This window comes from Suncus etruscus, chromosome 1 (genome assembly GCF_024139225.1).
Source record: "Suncus etruscus isolate mSunEtr1 chromosome 1, mSunEtr1.pri.cur, whole genome shotgun sequence".
In the NCBI taxonomy this organism is placed as follows: Eukaryota; Metazoa; Chordata; class Mammalia; order Eulipotyphla; family Soricidae; genus Suncus; species Suncus etruscus.
In genome coordinates, this window is record NC_064848.1 from 111,587,174 (window position 1) to 111,613,221 (window position 26,048).

The 26,048-nt window shown below is 37.6% G+C and overlaps 1 protein-coding gene across 1 annotated transcript in view; it reads right to left on the minus strand.

The window, feature by feature from the left end:
* CCDC146 (coiled-coil domain containing 146) overlaps positions 1 to 26,048 on the minus strand; it is a 111,733-nt gene that overhangs the window by 35,050 nt on the left and 50,635 nt on the right. Inside the window, exons 2-8 of the mRNA XM_049783143.1 lie at positions 23,428 to 23,510; positions 21,184 to 21,393; positions 14,344 to 14,401; positions 10,750 to 10,926; positions 8,591 to 8,664; positions 7,126 to 7,353; positions 6,316 to 6,502 (exon numbers count right to left, since the gene is read on the minus strand). Coding sequence (XP_049639100.1) covers positions 6,316 to 6,502; positions 7,126 to 7,353; positions 8,591 to 8,664; positions 10,750 to 10,926; positions 14,344 to 14,401; positions 21,184 to 21,393; positions 23,428 to 23,510 — 1,017 coding nt within the window. The remainder of the gene's footprint in view (positions 1 to 6,315; positions 6,503 to 7,125; positions 7,354 to 8,590; positions 8,665 to 10,749; positions 10,927 to 14,343; positions 14,402 to 21,183; positions 21,394 to 23,427; positions 23,511 to 26,048) is intronic.

Here is a 26,048-nt window from a genome sequence, read left to right on the forward strand (position 1 = left end):
TGGTAATGTTGTAGACGACTGCGGCTGTTTCCATAGATGATATCCATTGTTCAGGTGTGTATGGGTGATGCCCATTCTTCTGAGGCCTAAGCCAAATCATTATGCCAATGTTCAGGGTTTAAGGCCTAGCTGCATTACCAATTTGTGTTCCCATCTCTATTAGATAAGAACTTGTTTGCATATGTATTATTTTCCCATTTTTTAAATTTTTATTGTGACCAAAGTGCATTACAAATCTTTCACTGCATCATTTATGGTACATAGTGACAATGAATGAGGGGTATTCACACCACCAGTGCTGTCCTCCCTCCCCCCGTTCCCCTTATGCATCCCATATCTCCCTCCTCTACCCCCCAGTATGCTAGTGCAACTAGACTCCACTTTACAGCTTGTTGTAGATTGAGCATCCATTCCACCGTCATTGGAGATAAAAAGGATATGAAAAAGGCACTGAGAAGCTGGAAGGTGGTCTGCTGGGGCAGGAGGTCAATCTTGGTGCCTACCGAGTTAGGAACTGAGGGTAAAGAGGGTTAAAATAGGGGAAGATAATGGATCAGGATTGAAAAATGAGGGGATAGAGGAGACACAGGGGTAGGGGAGAGGTAATACATGACAGGGGCTATATACAATACATATATATGAATTGTTTGTAATTATGGCTTGGATTCAGTACGGAAAGTCACGTCCATAAAGACTGACTGTAAAGATCTATTTGAGTGTTATCATCCAAATCTTTGGTATTCCATTTCCTTTCCTAGGAACCATCTAGAGTAAAGAACATTTTTAGATAATGCTTAAAAAGTATATTTGTTATAAAAGTGAGTATTAGTAAGAAAAGAAACGCTGCAGGGGGTCCAGTATGAATATGGGAGGAGTTTCCCCTCCTCCCCCTCCCCCCAGAGCCCAGTTGCCAAACCTGGCCCTGAAGACCAGTTTGGCATGGGGGGGATCTCGGTCTTCTGGACTAGGTGGTCAGCCCAGGAGGCCATTGGCCAGCTGTCTGCCCAGATTCCCAGCCATACCCGTAGGAGAGGAGCAGGAATCCTGGCATGTGGGATCCTCTGGGTCCAGCTGCAGCCTCCCTCTCCAGTATGAAAAAGCATGGGGGAGGAGTTTGCCTCCTCTCCACACCCCCAGAGCTCAGATGCCAGACCTGGCCTTGAAAGCCAGCTTGGCATGGGGGGCTCTCAGTCTCCAGGACTAACTTGTCAGTCCTGGGGGCCTTTGGCCAGCTGTCTGTCCAGATTCCCAGCCATGCCAGTAGAAGAGGAGCAGTAATCCTGGCATGTGGGATTTTCTGGGTCCAGCTGCAGCCTTCTCCAGTTTTTTTCCCATTTTAATGTGCCAATGCAAAATAGAAACAATGCTACAAGATATTGTTGGTGTATAATGCAACTCTTGAAAGTAAATCTTTTAAAGTAATGTGGAAAATGGGATAGAATTAGCATAAGTTTTCACTAACTGGGGAAGGGAAAAGTCTAGTCAGTCTCAACACTACTTATGCTCTAACATTGAGATTATGTAATTTGTGCTTCTGAGCTTCAGAGTGTATTTATCAACACATTAGGAAAGTTAATTTATTTTAGATATTTGTTGTTGTTGTTGTTATATAGTGACATTACATACTTTAAAAATACTATTGAGAGGGCCCGGAGAGATAGCACAGTGGTGTTTGCCTTGCAAGCAGCCGATCCAGGACCAAAGGTGGTTGGTTCGAATCCCGGTGTCCCATATGGTCCCCCGTGCCTGCCAGGAGCTATTTCTGAGCAGACAGTCAGGAGTAACCCCTGAGCATCGCCGGGTGGGGCCCAAAAACCAAAAAAAAAAATACTATTGAGAATGTATTGAGGGAAATGGAAAGCCTGTCTAGAGTACAGGTGGGGGTCGGGTGGGGAGGAGGGAGATTTGGGACATTGGTGATGGGAATGTTGCACTGGTGGTGTTCTTTACATGACTGAAACCCAAACACAATCATGTATGTAATCAAGGTGTTTAAATAAAAAAAATATATATATATAAAAGAAATCTCTCCTGGCAGGCTCAGATGATCATGTGGGATGCTGGGGATCGAACCCAGGTCCCTCTGGTCTGCTGCATGCAAGGCAAAAGCCCTACTGCTGTGCTATCTCTCCAACCTCGATACCACAATTTCTTGATTTATTCATTACTAGTTGGGTTTTTGAGTAGTATCTATATTTTGGCTATTGTACTAAGCGCAGCAATGATCATAGGTAATCAAATATCTTTTTAAATGTTTTTGTGTTTGGAGCATAGATACCAAAAAGTGTTATTCATAGATTACCTGGGAATTCTACTCCTAATTTTTTGAGAAATCTTCTTATTTTTCTCCATAGATATTAAACCAGATTTTTCCACCAAAAAAAATACTATTGGGGCCAGTGAGATAGTTCAGATGATAGTGCACATGCCTACTCTGTGCAAAGCCCTGAGTTTGATGCCTAGTACTACCTAGCTTCCCAAACACTATTGGGATATAGACTTGGCCTCCAAGTACCAGGCAAGAGCGCTGAACTGCTAGACCTGGACATTGGGTCAAGCTTGGCAGAAGTGGCCTTGGATCCCATAAAATTGCTGGATGTGGCACCTATTAAAATGTTTTTTTTTTTACTACATCCAAACAATTAGAAAGTGTGTAAAGCAAAACATTCAACATCTTTTTCTGTCATTATGCCAAATTCTTCTTCCCAGGAGTCACTGTTAATTATGTGATGTTTCCAAGCTTCTAAGACATTTTTTGCCACACCCAGTGGTTTTCAGGGATTACTCCTGGCTCTGTGTTCAGAAATTGCTCCTGGCAGCCTCAGGGGACCATATGGGATGCTGGGGATTGATTCCAGAGTAGCCAAATGCAAGGCAAATGCCTTCCCTGCTGTGCTATTGCTCTGGCTCCACTGTTTTATTCTTTTGTTTGTTTTCAGTCTTTTTGAGAGGTTCAAAATGATGAGAGGTAGAGTGGGACACAGTGGTTCAATACAAGGGCACAAGGAAGGATACTGTGTGCTCAGGCCCTGTAATAGCAGGGATCCACAGGGCACCCTGGTAGTGATGGGGTACCTCCAGGACTATAAGGTATTGGTGGGTGATCTCCAGAATCACACCTGTATATACTTGGAGGATTATGTGGTACTGAGCATTAAAGTGGATTGGGCACAAGTTATGCATGTGCCTTAACCACTGTACCATCTCCAAGATCCTGTTGTTTTGGTTTTGGTTTTGGTCCATACCCAGACATGCTCAAATGCTATTGTTTAGTATTTTGTTTTGTTTTGTTGTTTTGTTTTTGGGGCCACATTCACATCATGGGTTACTCCTAGCACTGCACTAAGATATTACTCCTATCGATGCTATGGGTATCATATGGGATGCAGGGGATTGAACTTGGGTTGGTTGCATGCAAGGCAAGTGCCCTACCTGCTGTACTCTCTCTGACTCCCAAGTGTTTGGGAGGCCATAAAATATTAGGGATTGAATACAGGGTTCCTCATGCTAATCATGTGTACCAGCCCTTTAAGACATCTCCCAGGGCCCCTGATAGGCATCTTGGATTCATAAATCAATATTAGTAACTTAAATACAAATAATTAGGCATTATTGTGTTGTAAGTATCCGATACCAGTTAACCTCAGTCTCTGAATGTTTTTGAACCTTGGGTTTGGTTGTTTTTCTATTTTCAAATACAAAAAATTTCAAACTCTCATGAAGTTTATGGCTTGAGCCTCTGGGAGGATCTCTGTTCAGTCCAAAACCATAGAAAAATGAGACAAGTATCTCCATGGAGAAATAAATGCTGAAGAACATCCAGAGGCCTTCATACTTACCTTTATCTCTTTCCCTTTTGGATCTCATACAAGTACTAGATGTTTGCTGAGGCCAGGAGAGACTGGCCTGACCCACTTTTATTTCCAGCATAGGAGGCTGGGCTAATTTCAAGTCATAAACTCAAAGAGGGAATTAATCTCTCATTGAAACTATGTGGACAAAAGCAAAATATTCTTGAAATAAGTGAGGAGGATTTTATCATATCTTTATGCTAGTTTTGTATCCTTTAGTGCTATTTTCTGAATTCAGTATTCAGAAGTGTCCTAATTTATAGGGAAGAAGGGACTGTGTGCACATTCAATGGTCATGGTCATGAAATGCAGTAACAAATTAAACTAATACATTTATTTAATTTATTTATTTTTATTTGGGGCCATTTCCAGCAGTGTTCTGGCATTATTTTTGGATCTGCACTGAGGAATTATTCCTAGAAAGGTTTGGGGACATTATGTGATGCAAGGGATCAAGCCTGGATCAGTGTGGTGCAAGGCAAGCACCCTACCTGCTGTACGATTGCTCTGGCTCCACTAATGCATTTTTATAAATATTTGTATTATAATTCATGTTTTTAATATGAGTCTTTCTGGCCTTCTTTGATCAAAGAAGCCTCATATATTCTGCATCCAGTCATGCCAGCTTACATGACTGCCTTGGTAGAAATATTGCAAAGAAAAAATGTGGAACTAGCTACAGCATTTATAAGATGCAGAATATAGAAACAGAAATGTCACTTTTATTAATCAAAAACTTTGGAAAGAGGGGATTTGCAGATGAGACTTAGTGGTAGGGCATATGCCTTGTGGGTTTGAGCTCAGACATTGGGAAAAAATAAAGTGAAAGACACTGGAAAAAATGAGAAAGAAAAATAAAGAAAAATAAAAAGAAATAAAGAACATACACTGAGAACATAAAATAGATTTAACAAAGATAAAGCAATAGTAATAGTTTGGGCATATGACAAAGTATCCATAATGCTGCCCATAAACATTTATGTCCATAATGTTCATAAAAATTAAATATTTCAGGGGCCGGAGAGATAGTATAGAGGTGGGGCATTTGCTTTGCATGCAAAGGGACGGTGGTTCGAATCCCAGCATCCCAGATGGTCCCCCGAGCCTGCCAGGAGCGATTTCTGAGCGTAGAGCCAGGAGAAACCTCTGTGTGCTACCAGGTGTGACCCAAAAACCAAAAATAAATAAATAAATAAATAAATAAAAATAAATTAAATATTTCAAAATAAATATAGGCATTAAAAGATAGAATTTTTATACCAGATATTAATAAGTTTAAGTGGGGCAAGAGATATAGTTCAGTAAGTAGGATGCTTGCCTTGCACATGGCCAAACCTGGTGTGATTGCTGGCATCCCATATGGTTTCCTGAACACTAAAAGGAGTAATTCCTGAATTCAGAGCCAGTAGGAACCCCTGATCATTGCCAAGTGTGACTCCAAATCAAACAAACAAAAACTCAAAAGAATATATTGTGTATGAAAGACAACCTAACAAAGAATGAAAATAAATAAATTAAAAAATATAACCTAGGGGCCGGGCGGTGGCGCTGGAGGTAAGGTGCCTGCCTTACCTGTGCTAGCCTAGGAGACGGACCGCGGTTCGATCCCCCGGCGTCCCATATGGTCCCCCAAGCCAGGAGCGACTTCTGAGCGCATAGCCAGGAGTAACCCCTGAGCGTTACCGGGTGTGGCCCAAAAACCAAAAAAAAAAAAATATATAACCTAAAGAGCTGGCATTGTATTAATATACAAAAGAAAATTATAAGACAGGAAATCCTCTGAGTTAAAGATTGGTCCTAGAGTTAGAGGTATCACAGTGATGAATTAATATTTGGTTATAAGTACTATCATAAAGAATAAGTAATTATTCTATTTATTTTTTGAAAATGTGTAAAAAGTACATTTATACCTTTTGGTATAAGGGTGTAAGTGTCTGAGTCCCATTGGATAGCAAGGCCTATTATTCATTAGGTTACCTGAAATAGATTCACTTGAAACACGGAGGTAGTAAAGTACCAGTTTTCTTGCCCATCCTGTGATACTGAGCAAACTTAGCCTGATTTGCTTCCAAGGGCCCTTCTCTAGGAGTAGTTAACTGTCTATATGATTTGATGTGATCCCTGACTTTTACAGTCTATGATGATACCATTCTGGTTCTGATTCTCAGCTGGCCAAGATGGTGACCTGTTTAGTCCTCCCCTTTGGTGAACCTGTTTGCTCTCTCACAACAGATTGCCTACCTGCTTTCCCCAGACCCTGCTGATATCTGATTCATAAGAAAGTGTTTCTATAATAAGTATATTGGGCTAGTAAATAGAGTGTAAAGAAAAATAGGACATAGTCTCAACTGTAAGTTTGGTGCATTTTAACTTACCTCTCCTCTATTATTTGTCTCTCTCTTCTGATAGCAAAAACAAGTTCTTGAAATACATTGACTTTAGAGAGAACCAAGTTTTAACCCACCTCTAACTGAAGCCTATCATGTAATGACTGAGTCTGAGCGAGAGCATCCCAGGACACTTTTAAGAGTAGCTCCATCTTTTTTAAATTTCGAAGATTTCGTTCTTTTTCTCGTTGCTTACGAGAAAGTTCATCATGGTAGTTCTGTTTATCAATGAGACAGTTTCGTAAGTTGAGGTCAAAGATTCCTCTGTTCCAGATAGAAAAAAAATTAGTAACTTGAACTTAGCTATCTTTCAATAGTTTGAAAGAACATACTAAGCATATAAAATTATTATTCAGGTGGACATTTAATTGTAAATAATGTTATGAACAATTTTGTCATTATATAGAGCAATAATGTTATAAAAATTCTTATTGCAAAAGCAGAATGGCAGAGAGGGAGGCTGCCAGCTCAACTGAAAGTTTATCTGACAAATAGTAATTAATAGTCCCCAAGGAAAACACACCACCAAAATGCTCCAATTAGGGAAAAGTCATAATTGCTTCGGAAATACCATTCATTTGTAGGAAAGATACCTCAACTGTAGCATATTCTAGGGATATAATTTTCCAAAAATACATTTCAGACATATTTAAAATACAACAAATTGAATTCTTTCTATATTTGTAGTCATGGAAATCTATGAAAAAATTAATAAAAAGTGGAGACATTGTTCAAAATGCCTTACATAGTGATATGTTTTAATTACCAGCAAAACTGATTTTAAAATGCCTATTTAAATAAGTAACTTTGTCTGAGATTAGTTTCTGAATTCTAAAATACTAATCTTAGATAAGCTTAGGTGACCCAATACCCAGAATATAACTAACCTTTCAGTTAATGAAGTGGCTTCATTCTCTTTGGTTAATTCTAGTAGCTTGATCAACTGGTTATGTTCTTGTTCTTTGACTTCAAGTAAAGCTCGCTTGCTTTCAACTTCCTTTATTACATCCTCCTTCTCTTCTACTACAGCATTAATTTTGGTTTCAACTTTCTTTAGAGAATCATTTAGTTCTTTGGCTTCATGTTCTAAGATATCTTTTTTCTTTTCCATCTCTCTGTGGGATATATACACACAGATATGCTTACATAGATGTGCACATATGCATAAACAGACAGATTTTCCTTATTTTGTGCCTGACTATCTTTAGCTATGTTTACATCCTAATCAGGTAACAAGAGCTAGTCACAAATTCCATTTATGAAGGGAGCAGATCCCTGCATCTCATAGTCCCTTGAGCCTGCCAAAAGCGATTTCTAAGCACAGAGCCAGGAGTAACCCTGAGTGCTACTGGATGTGACCCCCCAAAACAAAAATAAAACAAAATGAAGGAGCAGATGAGTGAGACAAAGAGGGTGTCAGCATTGAGTGCCCCTGAGGACAGGGATTTATGTAGCCTACTTTTTTGTTCCCCAAATTTATTTGCTACTATCTCCTAGGTTTCTCTCATCAACTTCTCTGAAAAATGAATTTAAATGTATTGATCAGGCCTTGGCTTTAAAAGGCATTAGTAACTCTATGACATCTCCAGAATTTTCTCATTTTCATGATCTTTTTTGTTGTTGTTGTTTTTGTTTTGTTTTGTTTTGGGGCCACCCCCCATGGTGTTACTCCTGGCTATGTGCTCAGAAATCGCCCTGGCTTGGGGGACCATATAGGACATGGGCGGGGGGAGATAGAACCAAGGTCTGGCCTACGTCAGCTGCATGCAAGGTAAACACCCTACCACTGTGCTATTGCTCTGGCCCCTCATTTTCATGCTCTTTATCTTTTTTTGGGGGGGTTCTTCTAAACTTTGAGAATTTCCTTAGTGATTTCTGCATTTCACAGATGGGGGTGTGATCCCTGGAATGGGTATTCAGGTAAAGAGTTCCAGTTATTTGGGCTTTAGTTTTCTAACTGATTGACATCCATTTAGACCATTATATTCTACACAGTTCACATAATTTATCCAAAGCCTTAAATATTAAATTCAATTGGAATCCTTCAGAAGGATAGAACTTATAAATTTAAAAGGGAATAATGCCTCTAAATTAAGGTATGAGTAAGTTTCATGAAGGAGAGTGATAAGTTACAATTTCTCTCGATGAACTTTGATACATAATCCAGAAAAAAAGATCTAGATTTAATCTAAATTTAGTTGATGAAATGTATAATCTAAAAAAAGATCTAGATATAATCTATAAAAAGAGATTATTGCATATAGTTCTAAAATTAGGACAGCAGTGGTTATTAATCTTGCTGAATAGGGGGTAGCAGGCTAGAGGGACAATGAATAAAATATTAAATCTTACACTTTTCTGCGTGTCATTTTTTCTATTTCTTTTCCAATTTGTACAGGAACAGACTGGTTATGAACCACATCATCCTAGTAAAAAAAATGGAACCAGGTTAAATCATGTAGTTGAAATGTAAATTAAATATGAGAAAAGAGCTATATACATGTAATTGAATCTGCCCAGTACTATGCAAGATAATTTCATGATTTCACTTACTATTTTAGGTAGTCATGGTTGCTACCATTTGAAAGAGGAAGATGGTAACTGAGTCTAACAAATACCATTGCTACACTACCCAGTTTTCCTTCTGGAGATATATATATATATATATATCCCTCAGATATTGCAGAACAGAATTGCTAACAATTCATACCTATTTGGCTTGTGCTAGGCTGAAGTTGACTACCTGGTTGAGGAATGTGAGGGTATAAGGAAAAGGAGAGCAGATGAGAATAATGGCAATAAATGTGGTGGTTCAACTCCTGCCTCAGGATGGAACAACCCCTGTGGAACAACTAATGTTTTAGAATTTCTTATGGCACCAGACTGAGAGAAGTATATGCCTAAAACCATATTTCTTAAAAATTATTCCTGGTACATGAATTACAGAGTTACATAGCTACTCATGTTGGAATTTCAGGTGCATGTTGTTCCAACACTGATCCCCTTACCAGTGTCTACTTCACTCTATTAATGACTAGTTTCCCTCCTGTTCTTTGGGGAAAATGGCAGACATTTTTCTTTTTCTTTATTCATTTACACACACACACCCTTTTTTTTTTAGGTACTGTGATTTACAATACCTTTACTGATAGGATATCATGCATGTCACTTTACCTTTTATTAGCAACTCACATCCTGGTCCAAAGTGACCACTTCCCTCCAACATTGCCATAGGGATCTCTTCCCTGACCTGTCCCTCCTCTTTCCTGCCCTCCCACTCCCCAGAGCAAGTTTCTTACTAAGGACCAATTTTCCTGCTCTTTGTTTCTATTACCTTTGCGCTTCCATTATTTCTTTACTATGTTTCTTTATATCCTGCATATAAGGGCAATCCTCTGTCCTCCTTCCCTGACTCATTTTTCCCTGCATGATACTCTCCAGATCACTCCAGGTATCAGTAAATTGCACTGGCATCATCTTTTCTTATGGCCAAGTAGTATTCCAATTGTATATATGTACCATATTTTCATATTTTGGCCCAAATTTTTCTTCTGGTCTCTCCTGCTTCCTGGCTTTCTCTATTAGTTTTGCCTTTTTTAAACTTTTTTTTTCAATGAATACTTGCCTGAAATTCTTTTTTTAAGGAAATCTTGACTAAGATTCAATCTATAAAAAGTTAAATAATTTCCCCAAAGTCACATTAAGTAGTAAGTAGCAAGTTCAAGAGTAGAAGTTGACGTTGTCAAATATTACTATATCCTCAAAGCACCATGGATTCAGAAAAGGTTCAGATTTAGCTTCATGATGGGAACTTTTTAAACTAACTAAACAATTGTCACAGCACAGACCTCTTTGACCCCTTCCCACCAGATGTAAGCTATAAAATCCTACTCTAGGATACTGGACCGGCACAACTCTGGCAGCCTCTATGGAGATTGTAAGAACTCACCTGAATGTCCTCCAGTTGAGACCCAAGTAGGTCAATTCGTTTGTGCCTCTGACTTTTATCGCACCACCTTTCTGTCAGGACATTTGGTTGCTTTGTAAGGAAAGTAATTCCGTAAGAGGTACTTATTTCTCAGATAAAGTATCTGCTGAGGCCTAGAGAATCCTCTTCCTCTGGGTCTGTGTTCTAAGTTAGTGACACCACCAAATATCCTAATATCCTAAAAAGTCATCATGAGTACCCAGGGCCCAAATCGTTGTTGGAGTTTGTTGCCTATCAAAATGCAGAACATTGTGAGATGTTCTTTCCCTTTGACCAGCCAATATAGTTGTTTTTAGGGAATTGGGGGACAAGGGGCCACAGCTGGTGATGTTCAGGGTTTATTCCAGGCTCTGCACTCAGAAATCGCTTCTGGCAAGGCTCAAAAGGCAATATTGGGTTCTGGGAATTGAGCTTGGGTCAGCTGCATGTAAGACATACACCTTACCCACTGTACTATCTTGATACCAGGGTTTTTGTATTTATGAACACAATGTTTGAAAACTAATAAACTGCAAGTGCACACCTTTAGGTTGATTTGAAATTCCAACAATTCATCTAGTTCCTTCTGCTCCTTTTGTGATTGCTTCTGCTTAAATACTAAATCTTCCCGCAAACTTTTAATTTCTAGTTTCTTCTGCATTGTTTCCTTACGTAACTCTTCAATACTGTCTCTCAATATTTTCATCTTCTTTTCCATTTCCTTTAAAAGTCATGAAAATGATCAAGTTACATAGAAAAGTATATATAACAATATCTATCTTAAATCCATCCCTTCAAAATACATGTCTTCCTAAAAAAAACAAAAATAATTTTCCCATCATTTTCACTATATTTGTCTTGATTTCAATGAATAATTTCTGATGAAGTTAATTTATCATTTTATTTACCCTTTCCCCAATTTATTATTTTAGATCTTTAATAAGAGCATAATACTTGACTGTCTCTGTTAGACAAACATTTAACATTATATTCAAACTTTTGTTTTTATTTTTTGGGCCACAATCAGTGGTGCTTAGAAATTACTCTGGGCAAACATGGAGGACCATATGGATGCCGAAGATCACACTTAGGTCAGCCATGTGCAAGGCAAACACCCTCCCCACTGTGCTATCACTCCAGCCCCTCAAACTTATTTTTAAAATACTGTTATTATATTATTAAGTTGTTTCTGGGCCAAACCTGGCATTACTTAAGGTATATTCCTGACTCTGTTCACCACTCCTGGTGGTGCAGTGCTCAGGATTCATTTGTAGTGTTGGTGACTTAACTGGGCTTAGCCACTGCATACAAAGCAAGCTCCTTAATGCTTATACAATCAACTCTGGCCCAAGTACTATTTTCCATCCTACAAAATCTTAAATAGTTCCTTTGTCTTAGTTAATTTTAATTTCATATAAAAATCAGTAAAAACCTCCACTTTACATTTAAATTTCAACAATTCATCTAGTTCCTCTGCTTAAATACTAAATCTTCCTGCAAACTTTTATTTTCTAGTTTCTTCTGCATTGTTTCCTTACGTAACTCTTCCACCTATTTCTTAGAGATTTTGTAAGTGGATAAAATCAGTTGCAAAAAATTGCTTGAGTCATACATGAAAGTGAAAGATTAGGGAGACATTGTTTGGAAAACCCAGCCTTTTTTTAATCTCCCACTCTCTTTCTAATATACTCTTCCAACACATGCATATTCTCCTCAAATACCCTCAGTGAAGATCCTTGTTCCTCATGAATCATTATTTAGGGAGAGCTTGATTTATGGAAAGAACCTTTCTAAGACTCATAGTTTACACATTTCTAATGACTGAGTAGAAAACATACATTTATCCTGCTCTGGGCTTTCTGTATATCTATTTCCTTTTGTTGCTGCTATGGAGGGGTAAAAATTAAGCATTCTATAATTTGGAACTTATGTGGAAAAAATAGTTTTCCCCAATAAAAACAGTGTAGACTGGTCATTGAGTGTTCTTAGATACTAGTACTAGACACAGCCATTTGTTGGGGTTTTCTCTCTGTTTTGGGGCCACTGCTGGCAGTTCTTTAGGAACAAGCTTCAAGTTGAAACCCTCTTGCTCAGCCGCTTGCACTGTCTCTCTGACCCCTCCTCAAATACTTGAAGGGGTTTAAAAGCTGAAATGTTGAGGTTTCTCTTTGTTTAGTTTGTTTCTTTCTAGAGGTTGAAATTACTTTGCATCTAGAGAGTTTTAAACCATGGAACTGTAGACAGTTAACCTGACTGACATCCTAGATCACTCCACCCAGCTAATCTAGCTCAGACTAGAAGAATTCAGAAGTGTGAAAAATAAGAAATGGTTGTTTTGGAGTCCTGCCTTGTGTTTGGGCGCCAGAGAGCCATTATTATAAAGGACTGCTGTCCTGCTCTGCCTTCTTTCTGCGGGAGGCAGTTCAGAAGACACGAACATAATCTCCCAGGACCCAAACCCGGTAAGATGTCCCCACCCAACAAACATGGGGGCTGAATCCTGCCATGTGTTTGGGCACCAGAGAGCCATTATAAAGGATTACTGCCCTGCTTTCTGCCTTCCCTGCCTGCTTTTTGGGTGGATCCAGGGAAGGGGAGCGTAACCCCTGAACCCCACCACAGCACACAGTAAAAACCACACTACAGGCATCATAATGGGGAAACAATGCAGGACAACCCCATGTGTAGAGAATGAAGATGGCTGCTTTGATGACCCGAAAAGTACCAAACAGCTAGGTATCCACTAAGATAAGGTTAAGTTTAGAGAAGAAATATGGAGGGTGTTTATGGAGCTCAAAGAAAGCATAGGTAGACATGAATGGAACACAGATAAGAATCAAGAGGATATGAAAATCGAAATTAGAAAACTTCATACTGAAATAACAGGTCTGAAAAACGTGGTTTATGAATTGAAAACCTCAATGGAAAGCCTCTCCACTGCAGTAATAGCGGCTGCACAGCTGCTGCAAACAGGGTCGGTGAGCTGGAGGATGAGATGCAGAACAATTTCATACAGCACAAAAAATTGAAAGAGAAACTTAAAGAAAATGATCAGACAATGGATCAACTACTCAAAGAATGTGAACTGATGAAAACAGAAATCTTTGATAAACTCAGCAGAAACAACATAGGAATCATTGAAGTCCCACAGACCCAGGAAGAGAACAATAATGAGAGGAATTGGAGGAAAAGTGAGAAGAGGAAGAGGAGGAAGAAAAAGAGTAAGAAGAATAAGATGAAGAAGAGTGAGAAGAATAAGGCGAAAAAGAGTATGAAGAAAAAGGGGAAGAAGGAGAAAGAGGAGGAAGAAGAGTAAGAAGGCGAGGAAAAGGAAGGGGAAGAAGAGAAAGAAAAGAGAAAGAAAAGGAGGAGAAAGAAGAAAAAGAGAAAAGAAGACAAGAAAAGAGGAGGAGGTGGAGGCGACTAGGGATGTGGTTCAATTTGTAGAGCAGATGACCTATAAATGTCAATGCCTAGATTTGATCCCAGATGATCTCATGTTCATGCTCTATTATTCTCAAACTTGTATGAATTCATGTATATCTGTATGTCTAAAATATGTGATATACTCATGCATGCTCACATCTAATAAAGCAACTATAAAAATACAGGAGGGAGGGGGCATTGGTGATGGGAATGTTGCACTGGTGAAGGAGTGGGTGTTCTGTTTAGGACTGAAACCCAACTACAATCACACTTGTAATCATGGCGCTTAATAAAGTTTTAAAAGAAAAAAAAGAAATGGTTGTTTGAAGCTTCTAAATTTCGAGATTGCAAATGATACATGTTCTAATTTAAAATATATTGTATGAAGCTTGAGATATTCAAAAAGTTATAAAGTTTTGATTATTAAGTCATAACAAATATGTTTTTTGATGTCAATTACATAATCTTCCTTGGATACAAAGCAGATATTATCCAATTTAGCCTAAATTTGATGCTGAATAGCTGCAACCTGGGAGAGGCAAAGTTTCTGTTCAAATGGAATTAGGTTGATATGTCTTTCAGCAGCATCCATAGCTAAGAGGGCTGATTTTTCCAACTCTTTGGGGTATGGTTGCAGTGAACTTTAATATTTATACAAAATGACATTTAAACTCAGTGGTATTTAACAAATTCTTGATCATCAAAGACTTACTCCTGGTTTAGGTATCTTCTCGAATTCCTTCATGATAAGGCTTTTTTCCTCCATTAAGCTGCAAAAAACAACAACAAAAAAAAATCAAGCTTGGCTAAGTAGAAAAGAGTAAGCAATCTCAGGAGTCCTTTCTATTTCTCCTCAGAATGCCCTTTTCATGTTTGTTTGCCACACCCAGTCCATAGTTTAGGAAGTCTTTCCTAAGCACTCAGAAGCAATGTGCCCTCTCCCACCCACATGCAGCAGAGTACCCACACCTGAAAAGCATTTCTGTCTTTGTGCTATCACTGTGTGTGGCCACCTTCTCCCTAAACTCAGGCTTCTTTCCTGGCAAGTTTCCGGTTTCTCTTGTTTTTATTCTTTGCAGTGAAATATTGTCTGCTAGACTGGCACAATGGTCTTTGCTGTTTTATCAAATAAGCCCAGCACATAGTGCAATTGGTCTGGGAATAGGGAGCCAAAGAAGTAGCAGGCTCACTTTGTTCTATTTTAATTAAATTGTATTACAATTTAATTTGTACTACAACTGTATTAAAATTTAACTGTATTACAATTAAAATGGTAAATTTTAATTAAATTGTACAACCAAGTAACTTAAGATTAGTTTAAAAAATTGGAGCTGGAGAGATAATATGGAGAGATGGCACTTGCCTTTCATGAATTCAATCCCAAGTATCATAATCCCAAGCTCCCTGAAATACACGTGCCATATGCAATGTTCTATGGGATAGTTGACTAGACCATAACCTGAAGATGAAAATTCCCAAAGCTTTCAATGTCTGTGTCTTTCCTTTAAATATAAATTATACTATTTCCAAGCTATAGATCTGATCTCTCAGCCATGTTATGTGGCCACCAGGGGGTGGTCGCGCGCTGCCATATTTTGGTTGTAAAAGCTCCAGAGATCAAAATGGTGACCGGTGACAGTTAAGATAAGACATTTTTTCCTATAAATAAATAAAACAATTCTCTTAAAATAATATAATACCCTTTAAAATAAAATAAGAAGATTAAAATAAAAACGGCCAATTTAGGACATCTTAAACTAATTTTCCCATGCATTTTTTTAATTGAATTACTGACTTTCCCTACAAGATGTACACCTACCTTTTTACTACCAGAGAAACATGTTCATATTCCCTCCCCTATTATTCCAAAGTTTACCATTTTAATTTTTTAATTTATTTATCTTGAGGGAGGGCAGAGAGTTGAACCACACCTAGTGTTATTCAGACTTGCTATTAGTTCTTCACTCCTAGTAATGCTCATTTGTCTGCTGAGGATCCAACTCTGGCTGATCATGTACAAAGTAAACATCTTACCTGATGTTCTATCTTTATGACCTTATCCCTGGTACTTTATAATGCACATATACATTTTATAGATTTATAATATTAAGTTGCATATGTAACTGATTCACATAATTGAAATATTTTTGCTAAGTTGCTAAACAGATGTCATTACACCCATTGAAAAGCTTGCTTCAAGGCTTTATTATAGGTGGATGTACCATGATGAGAGAATTCTAAGTGTTATCCGGTATTGAAACTACTACATGATAGGGACTTTATATGAATTATTTCTAAATTTCAGAACTATGTTACATAGGTATGGTATTCTTCATTGTAGAAGAAACTGGTAATTAAACACCTTTTCCAATGTTACATAGGCATGGTATTCTTCATTGTAGAAGAAACTGGTGATTAAACACCTTTTCCAAAGTCACACAGTATCTGGCAGTTTTAAGAAGCTGTTCATTACCAGGGCCAGGTCTGTCTCTTCTCCGTCTCTGTCTCTCTCATGGCATTACTGGGGGAGGGGAGGTTGTTTTTGTGCTTGCACTGATGTATTTTATCTCCTAACACACTGAACTAGAAAGCTTGAACATTGAAACAAGAAGCATATTTCTGGCATATTTCTGGCAGAAAAATGGCCAAGCTCCTCTCTTATGCTCCAAAAGAAAATGATGACCTCTAACTCTTCCCAGTTAGTCTGGTCCAGGTCAAAAACCCCATGTCCTTCTCAGAAGGGGACAGATTACTCTTTCTGCCTGAAGGCAAAACAGCCCAGAGTCATAAATGGCTCAGCTCCACAACTTAACCTTATTAAACTACCAAGCCACAAAATTTGTTTCAGATCTATAGATCCTGGGCTTTATGGTTGACACCTCAAAATACTGTAGCAGTGTTAGCCAACCTGGATTACAGCATATCTAATGGGAAGGCTACATAGAAGGCCACCAAGTTCAGTGATCCAAAACATTAACAGAAAAGGTTTAATTAGCACAAACCACAACCCAATAAATCCTTAGACAATGAATTTAGTGACAACATGAAGAGATATAGAACAATTATTTCAAATGGACTCTCATTGATATGTTTTAATAATTCCATTTGCCTTGTGTTATAACAAACAATATGAAATAAACTTGCTTGTACCTACAAGGAGGAAGGCTAGGGTGATGAGTGGGGAAGTAGGGACACTGATGGGGGTGGTATTTGAACATTTAATGCCTGAGATAATCGTATTATGAACAATTTGGTAAATAAGTGTTATAAAATTTTTGAAATTTCAAAATAGAAACATGAAACAATGAATGTCTGAGCATTTCATTGAACGCTGAGACTTGAATCCTGTTGACCATTTTCAGCTGTTTTAATGTTATGACCAAGTTTATCACAACTCAATGAGATAGACAAGACATAGAAGGGGGGGAGTAGTAGGACATAAGTTTATTTCATAGGGATTGGGCCAAGGTAGGTCATGCAACTTAATCCATTCAACAAATCATTCAAAAGCTGAGGTGGCATTTATACTCTGAAACAGCATCCCAAAGTGTCAATTAAGATCAGACATGATTAATTACAGCTTTTACTTAAATTTAAAACATGGTATGATTTACAGCCATATATCAATAAGTCTTAACTACAGTTACAGCCATAACTCATACAGGACCAAATTATCTTTCTATAGGTCAGGGTCAAGGCATGTATTTTTGCCATTCCTTATCAGCACAGGTGGTTGTAAATCCCAGGTCTGTTGGGCAATTACTCCAGAGTCTCTTGGGGATTTACACAGCCAGCACTGATAACTGCCCTTATATTTTAGGGTCTGACTCTTACAACCTTTTAAACCTTCCTTGGCCCAACAGTATGTGAATGATGATATAAAATATTACATCAGACTATAACAAATAACAAATCAGTACATAAGATTAAGGGGGGGGTGGAGAGATGGCATGGAGGTAAGGCGTTTGCCTTTCATGCAGAAGGATGGTGATTCGAATCCTAGAATCCCATATGGTCCCCTGAGCCTGTCAGGAGCGATTTCTGAGCATAGAGCCAGGAGTAACCCCTGAGCACTGCTGGGTGTGACCCCAAAAAAAGGGGATGTTTCAGTAGACTGCCAATGCTCCCCAGAATTCACTTCTTTTCTGTAGCAAGAAAGTCCTCACTGAAATCACGTTATCCAAGTTGTGGGTTGCCAGGGTATACGGGCAAATGCAGGAGGGCCTGACCTGTGTATTGCCATGAACATAAGGCATCATTTTCCATTAGAAGTAGAATGACCTGATGGAAGGGTTTAAAGGTTGCAAGAGGTATGATTCCTGAACCAAGGCAAGCATAATCCAGCCAGTAGTTCATATCCTATACTGCTCTGTCTACCACAGTACCTCTGAGGCTTTGTCACTGGAGTGTTTACTGACTGTACACAGACTACTCTAACACACAGTATACACTGAGAATCTCTTGTCTGTCCAGCAGCTATTAAACTCTGACATGCTTCAAAATTCCAGACAAAACTTATTAAAATCAGAAACTTTTGCCTTGAATGGGTGAATTTGGAAAGCAATCAGGCCCATTTGTTTTAGGCTTGGATATTTTAATAAATTGTTTTGGTGCTTTAATATCTATCCTCAATAGTTATGAGGATTGTGCTCTGCAAAATCTGTTCTAAGGAAGCAGGAGTGATTAAATATATATGTAGCTAGTAGGTAAATTCTGCTCTAGGTGTGCATTTCCTCCTAATTACTCGTTCTGATGTACTTTATCATAGTCTAATTCCAGTAGCTAAAACAATCCCCCTGTTCCTTTATGTCTGGAGGGGAGAGGTGACCCACCTGATGATGCTTAGGAATTACTCCTTGTTCTGTACTCAGCTCTGAGATGCAGTGCTCAGGGGAACATATAGGATGCTAGGGATCAAATCTGGGTTGGCCGCGTACAAAGAAAGTACCCTGCCTGCTGTACTATCGCTCTGACCTCCAACCTGTTTCTTTCTTAATCAAATCTACTGGCTTCTTATTTTCTAGACTAAGAACAGAAAGCAAATACCCCTGGGGGAGCACTCACTTGGACAGCAGAAATCAATTATTGAAAGACCACATTGGGACATCCCTGCTCACATGCAACAGAAGTGTTCTATTCTCTACCTTCTCATTTGCTCCTGTTGCTACTGTCAGCCCTGTTTCCTCACTAACCAACACTTGTCGGAATGCATCAAACTCAGTCTGAGAAGACACAATGCACTGGCCATTCAAATCTTAGGAGATGCAAAAGGGCCTAGAAGTTCATAGAGGAACAATACGAGGCAAAAAAAAAATCTAGAATATTTTCAGAGAAAGTTTGTAGAAAGATAACAACTTCTACTTTATTTTGAAAATAAGTTCTCAATAATATTTATTTATTGCGTGTTTGTGTGTGTGTGTGTGTGTGTGTGTGTCGGGGATCAAACCTAGGGTTTTCCATATGTGAGGTGTTTAATTTCTATCCCACCCCCACAATAAAAAAATACTTACCTAATTTTCCATTATGTATTGATAATGTGTTTATTTTACTGAAGTCTACTCCACATTCTTTCCTGACCCACATACTTATAAGAGGTCATCATTAAATATTAATCCCCAAACTGAAGCTATCACAACCTAGATTTAATTATAAATTGACTATATATTTATATTTACATTAGCATTGATGAAATAGTGTATATTATGTGAAAACATGAGGAACTCAACCAAATTATAAAGTAAAAACCTTTCTCTAAAATCTTTGCACAGGATCCTGTTTTTAGCCATGATTAAGTTTCTAAAGACTCTGGGGTAGAGGAATCCAGTTATTTGGTTGTCTATTATTGGACCCTGAATAAAATAAGCTTTATTGAGTTGATCTGATAAATATATGTTATTATATATTATATAATATATTCATCCAAATATACAAAATAGCTTAATCTCTCTCCCCTTCTCTCTGTTTCAGGGTTCAAACTCACAGCCTCCACAAGCAAGGAAAGTAAGTACTCTACTAGTTGAGCTATGCTGTTCCAGGCTGCCTTAAGTTATTAATTTTTATTGGAGGATGGAAATATCTGCTGTTGGTATTCCTTTTGGCTTTCATTATTATATTTGTGACAATAACTTTATTTATAAAATGTAATAAGAAATGTCTTCTTGAATGTACATGTTCATTCTAGGCCCTGATATTTGGTCAACTCCCTTGACCAAGCAGCTCCATGAAAAATTTGCCTGTCTCTACCTAAATGGCAAGAGTGCTGGGCTTTTGTGTCACCATATCCCCACCCTCTTGGCAGAACACTTGGAAATTTTAAACAGTTTAAATAGCAACTGCCTTATGTTCTTCTTACCCTTTCATGGAAATGTCAAGCATTCATATTTTCAACACTAATGAACAACCACCAATTGTTTGTTTGATTATTTTTTTCAGCTGAAAGAGTGCTTACAGAGCACAGAAATAACCAGGCTTTTCTTTTTATAAAACTCACTGGCTAACCTGAAAGAAAGTTTAAATGAAAGACAAAAAGCAAAAAGAAGTAACTCAAAAATTTTTCCCTCTCCCTGGCCCGAATATAATTCTATTAAGCAGCTCTTCTTCACTGCACTGTTGCAAACATAAAATTCAAGGAAGGGATTCAGAATCCAGGGCTTGATAGGTCCTTAGAAATATCACTCATATCATTTGCTTCCCTCTGTCCAAAATTGAGTTATAATTGGCATTGTCTGAAATCTATCTATACTTCAAAAGAGCCAGGAAAAGTTCTGCCACCTGAAATGCTAACAAATTCTAAGAGAGATGGTTCACTCTTTTTTTTTTTTTTTTTTTTGAGATGGTTCACTCTTACTCAGGCACCCCACACAGGACAAACCACAGCTCCTAAACCTAGAAAGCAATTATTTGGCAATTTGGTCTACCATGTGTGGTTTGCTGACCAAATTTTTCCACTCACTTGCCACTCCAGAATAAAAAGGTAAAAAGAATTTTGGAAATAACATTTTCTAAATTTCTCATCTGAAAGTTCACTCTAGCATTGAATATGTGAATGTGTCTTTCTAAGAGGTGTTATTTTCTTTCTTGATCCTGAGGAAGAGTTTTGTAAAGTAAAAACCTTTCTCTAAAAGCTTTGCACAGGATCCTGTTTTTAGTCATAATTAAGTTTCTAAAGACTCTGGGGTAGAGAACCATGTTGGTGGCTGCAGTTCACGCCTAATATGAGAAGAAAGTGAGCAGATGGGGCCTTCCCTGCCTATTGGCTCTTGAAAGTCTATGAGGGAAACTCACCATGAAGACATAGGCTCTGGGTTGCAGAGAGAATAAGAGGCCACTGTCAGTGGCAGAGAGAGTTTGTGTCATGTCCTTGTTCAGTACAGTGTGACTCTGTAACCATGTCTCCTAACACTGAGGGCTCTTCCCATGCCAGTTTTACAGCATATATCCTGATTTCCTGTGAGTACTTGTCCCCTACACTTTCCTTTAAAAAACTTAATTTATGTGAAAACAGCTTCGATTCGATCTATGTTCGATGTTCTGGAGGGAAACCCAGACTCACCTATTCAGCCGGTACTGGTTGTGGTACTCTCTCTCTTTTGCTGCATTGTACTCATTCTGATACTTGAGAAGTTGCTCTCGCATTTTTGAGACCTCTGTGGTGAATGCATCTGGAAAGTTTTCGGCTTGCTGCATGTGGAACTGCTGCTGTTGGATTTGCTCAGTGTAATGTTTGACATTATGAAGCAGAGTAATTTCTGACTCCTGTGTACTGAGTTCCATGAAAAAAGAGAGCAACATAGTGAATAATCAATACTTTCCACATGTTCACAAGCCTCCATGGGGTGAGGGTGGAGGTCTAATTAGGAGGGGCAGAAGTCTCTCTACGCTGTCTCTTCCTTTCATTGCTGGGCTTAGTTCAAGTTAGTGGAGTGTACGTGTGTGGTTATGTGTATGTGTGTGAACACCAAATAATTTACTCCGCATTAGAAGCATCAGGCAGAAATGCCTACCAGAGAGGAACAAATATAAGTATGTCGTTGAAACACAAGTTGACAAGTGCCATCACCGAAGTCAGGAATAAGATGGTGGAGAATAGCAAAGAAGGATTAAGTTGGATGAGGTAAATTGACTCTGAAGTAAAACCATGACTTCCAGAGATGGAAAGAACAAGAGTTAGTCCCTCTTCAGTTGCACAAGCAATTCTGACTCTTGGATTCTTTGATTCTCCTAACCCAATTGCAGGCAAACATTTGTTGCTGTAGTACAATAAGAAAAGAACATTTCTAATGGTGTTGCACCAGGAAACTTGGAGGAAAAGTTTCCCTATAAAGAAAGGACATGAACAACTATAAAGGCTTCTGGTCTTGACTTTAATTTTTGGCAAAAGTTAAATTTAAATGTCATAGTAGAAGGGATTTCTAAAATGCCAGTTTTGTTAAAAACTTTGGTTTTGTATAAGAAATAAGATAAGATTAAACAACATGTTGGAGGCCTAGAAAAAAGATTTTATGTAATTTTCAACACTATCTTCTAGAAACTACTCATCTATACTACCATCTTGCATAAATTCCAGCTTTATCAGCAGAAATGATTCATCTTTCTCAGAAACTCAACAGTGTTATCTTAGCTTCACCCCCTTCTGGAGATTCTTTTCATTTCCTGTTTTAAAACCACAGTCTCACTTGGCCCAAGAAAGATCCTTGTTCTGTTCCCCACCCCAAGTACCATCAACAGGAGGAAACTTTCATTTGCAGAGATACTTAGTGTCATTTGATCTACAGTGTCCATTAAAATAGTCATTATTAGTATATAACATATATCTAGGCAGGATGTGCGGTACCAAATAGCAACAATTAGATGATTGCTATAACATAATCTCCATTAGTGAATACTGTATTTATTTCTTGCAATTTATTTTCCTTCGTGTTAATATATGTTGTAAGTCTAGAGATGTTTTCCTTCATAGATATCTTCAACTATGACATTCTAAAAAATTGTTTTAGGCCAAATCAAACAATGACCGTTTCCCACAGAAAGGATGTAGACAAGATAGTTAGGGTTCCAGTTAGAACACAGGGGTAATCAATTAATTAATCCACTTGTACTTGAAATAGAGAGTCAATGGAAGAGAATTTAATAACTCCTACAACATAGTTTCTGTCAAAAATCTGTTCCGTTCAGCATTTCCAGGCTCTATATTTCTGCCCTGCTTCATCTCCAGTAGCCAAAACGAAGCTTGTTACTTCTCTTTGCCTACTCCATTCAAGTAACAATGGCAGAGTGAGGACAATTAGGACAATGACAAGAAAAGGAATTAATGAATAAAAAGAAGTCAACTGTAGGTCAGAGAAACCATCTGAAACCCGAAAGAAGGAAGAAATGATACCATAGCCTGGATTCTGCATTGGTTTTTGTCATCAGTGCCCAAGGGGACGAGTTGAGTGTACATCAGTCAAGTGCATCAATCAAATAAAATCAGCTCTGCTAATCTGTAGATTAGAGTTATCTGGAGAAATGTTGTGATATTGTATTTACAAATTGTATTTTCAAAAAGGCTTAGAGGGATGCCCTCAAAATTGTATTGTATTTCTTCTCAGTTAGGTATGGGATGATATCAAATTTCTCATCTATATCCCTCAAGTTCCTGAGTGTTGAAAGACATGTGAGCACACTGGTAGGCAGGACCACGTATGGTAAGTGAAATCTTCATTAGAGTTGAGGGCGAGAATTTAGCCTGGACCAAAGCTGAAGGGTCTGAGATCAGATAACACAACAGATGTTGGAACAATGATAATTGACCTACCTTGCCAAAGTATCATGCATCAAGGTGTACTTGGCCTTTAACTCAGCCATTCTGGTTCCAGGAAGTTTTCCCATAGCATATAACTAACAAAGAGAATATAAGATCGTATCACTCATGGCTCTCTTTAGAAAGGATATAAAATGAATATATGGACCACTTATAAAATCTTTTAAATAAGCATGATAGATTAAAGATATAAGGCAATTGGCATCCTAGAGATTTGCTTGGAGTTGAGAGAAAATAGTTAATGTTTTGAAGCAAATCTGTTACCTCTCTATACTGTAATTTCTTTCACTGTAAACTGAGAAGATTAACTGAAATTCTTTCTGTTACCATGAAGCATAGACCGTTACAATAAAAAATGCATGGAAGTGTATCCGGTACAAAAAGTGATATTATTTAGTACTCTCTCATTTTAGCTAAAAGATTTTAAACCTGCTTTCTTAGTTAGTTGGTAAATAGTTAATAGATATCATAACAATATAATACATCAAGCAACAATTAACATGGTATAATGAATATTTGTTTTAGATTTAATTTCAATTGAATAAACTGCTAGTGGCACAGTATAAAAATAGAGCTGAAGAAAAGATTTGTGTTTTCAATGGCTTCTGGTTCCGACCTTCAAAATATTTCTTTAGTCATGCATGTGATTTAAGTATAGAGCATAGGACTTGTATATGGACAGTTATCTGAATTTAATTTTGTCTTCCTCTTTTAATCTCAATCGTCCAAATCGTCTCAGCTGGTTTACTATAAAATCTCCAGTTGTTTCCCTCCCAATCAAAAAGTTACTATTCAGTGAAATTTTAAACTGTCTCTTTAACATGTATTTCTGGTTAGAAACTTCATCTAACAGATGAAATGCTTTACTCATAGATATAAATGTGGGGAAACTAGTTGTATTTTATACCGCCTGGTAAAAATAGATTTAGAAATGGAGCTTGTCATGTTTTTAAAATGTGCAGTCTAATAAATAAAGCACAATCGTATATTGTCAAACTGTATATAGAGTAAAATGTTAGATTTAATGTCATAAGTTCATTAATATGATTTCACAATAGATACTTGTGTTACTGAATTGTCTTGATTAGTGACTGAAACTGGAAGGAAACATTTACTCTACAGTTAAAAGTTTAACAAGAGTTCATGATTCAAAGATGACCGTGTAATAACATGGAAAGCATTTCAAAAATTGAAATTCTAAGACATTCCAAAGAAAGCAAGAGCTCAGTAAGAACTTTTTCAAGCAAATTTATCTGAAAGGGAATCAGTGTAAGGAAAGAAATGTTTGTCTGGGTATTTACAGGGTAACCAAGGTGGCTCTGAGTACTGACTGACCTACCATATTTTTGCTGTGTCTTTGCTAGTACCTATTGATTTGGTCTCCCACTAAGAAATGGCTGGCATGCTTTGGGAGAATGAACTTAAAAGCATAAATTCTCAACAGCCTCATCTCTTCCTCATCTTCTCTGTCACTGCTAAAAATAAACAATAGAGCAATTTCAAGTACCTTCCAACTGCAGATGAATCCTCAAGACTGATTGGTTCATCCATCACTCCTTTTGTTTGACTTTGCCCCTTAGTTTATATATTTTTAGCTTTCCCCAAATTAGATCATCTACATTCCTCTCCTGTAAAATTGGATCACACAGCCTATAACTGCTTTCCTCGAGTCTCAAAAACCAAGTATTCCTCTCCTCTTGATTAAGTCAACCCATGCACTTAAGTACTCAAACATACGGCTCTTAACTCTTTCTAAGCTCATAGTGAGTTGGGTACTTGCTTCAGATTCAGAGTCTCTACTTTTCTTGTTTCTCTAGTTCAGCATGTTCTAGTTACAAGTCTTAAGTATATCACAAGTGGGTATTTATTTGAATTCTAGTCATTAGTTTCTAATATTTTTAAATTGTGTCTTTGAAGTAATAAACTATGTTCCTTATGCAGTTGTAAAAGAGAAAAAATAATCCTTATTTTATTAGGTTAATTAATATGAAGACTAAATGAACCAATATATATATATGATATTTAGTGTCAGTTATTTTTTCTTACTATCATTAGCATTACCCTTAATCTATAAATTTAAAAATTAATCAAAATAAAATCTCATGTTATGTCTCCATCTAACTGTCGCTTCAATCCTTCACTTTTCATTTTAGTTGGTCTCAATATATTAGCATCTACTTTTTTTTTTTTGAAGGTGAAACGTGTAGTCTGGCAATCTTCTATCTAGAAAAGAGTCCACTGCCTGCCAGAACTACCGTTTTTATTGAGACAGTATACCCACCCAGGTTTACAAGTAAGACAATCTTTGTTTTTGGGTGAAACCAAGTTGTAAACAAACAGATACAAAGAAACCAGGGATAAACTTTGTTTTAGGTAAAATAAGGTGTAACCCAAAAACTGCCCTTTTTTGTTCAAGAAATTGAAGAAATTAAACCATGTTCTATTGTTCTCTGATAGAGGAATGAACCCTAGATCAGCATTAGCAAAAGTGGTTATTTTGCATAGGCACAGTAAAAATGGTCTGTAATAGCATCAAATTTTAAACTGTAAACATCATTTTCAAAACAATCAGCTTTTTTCATATCTCACAACACTTTTCATAGACTTCTCTCTCT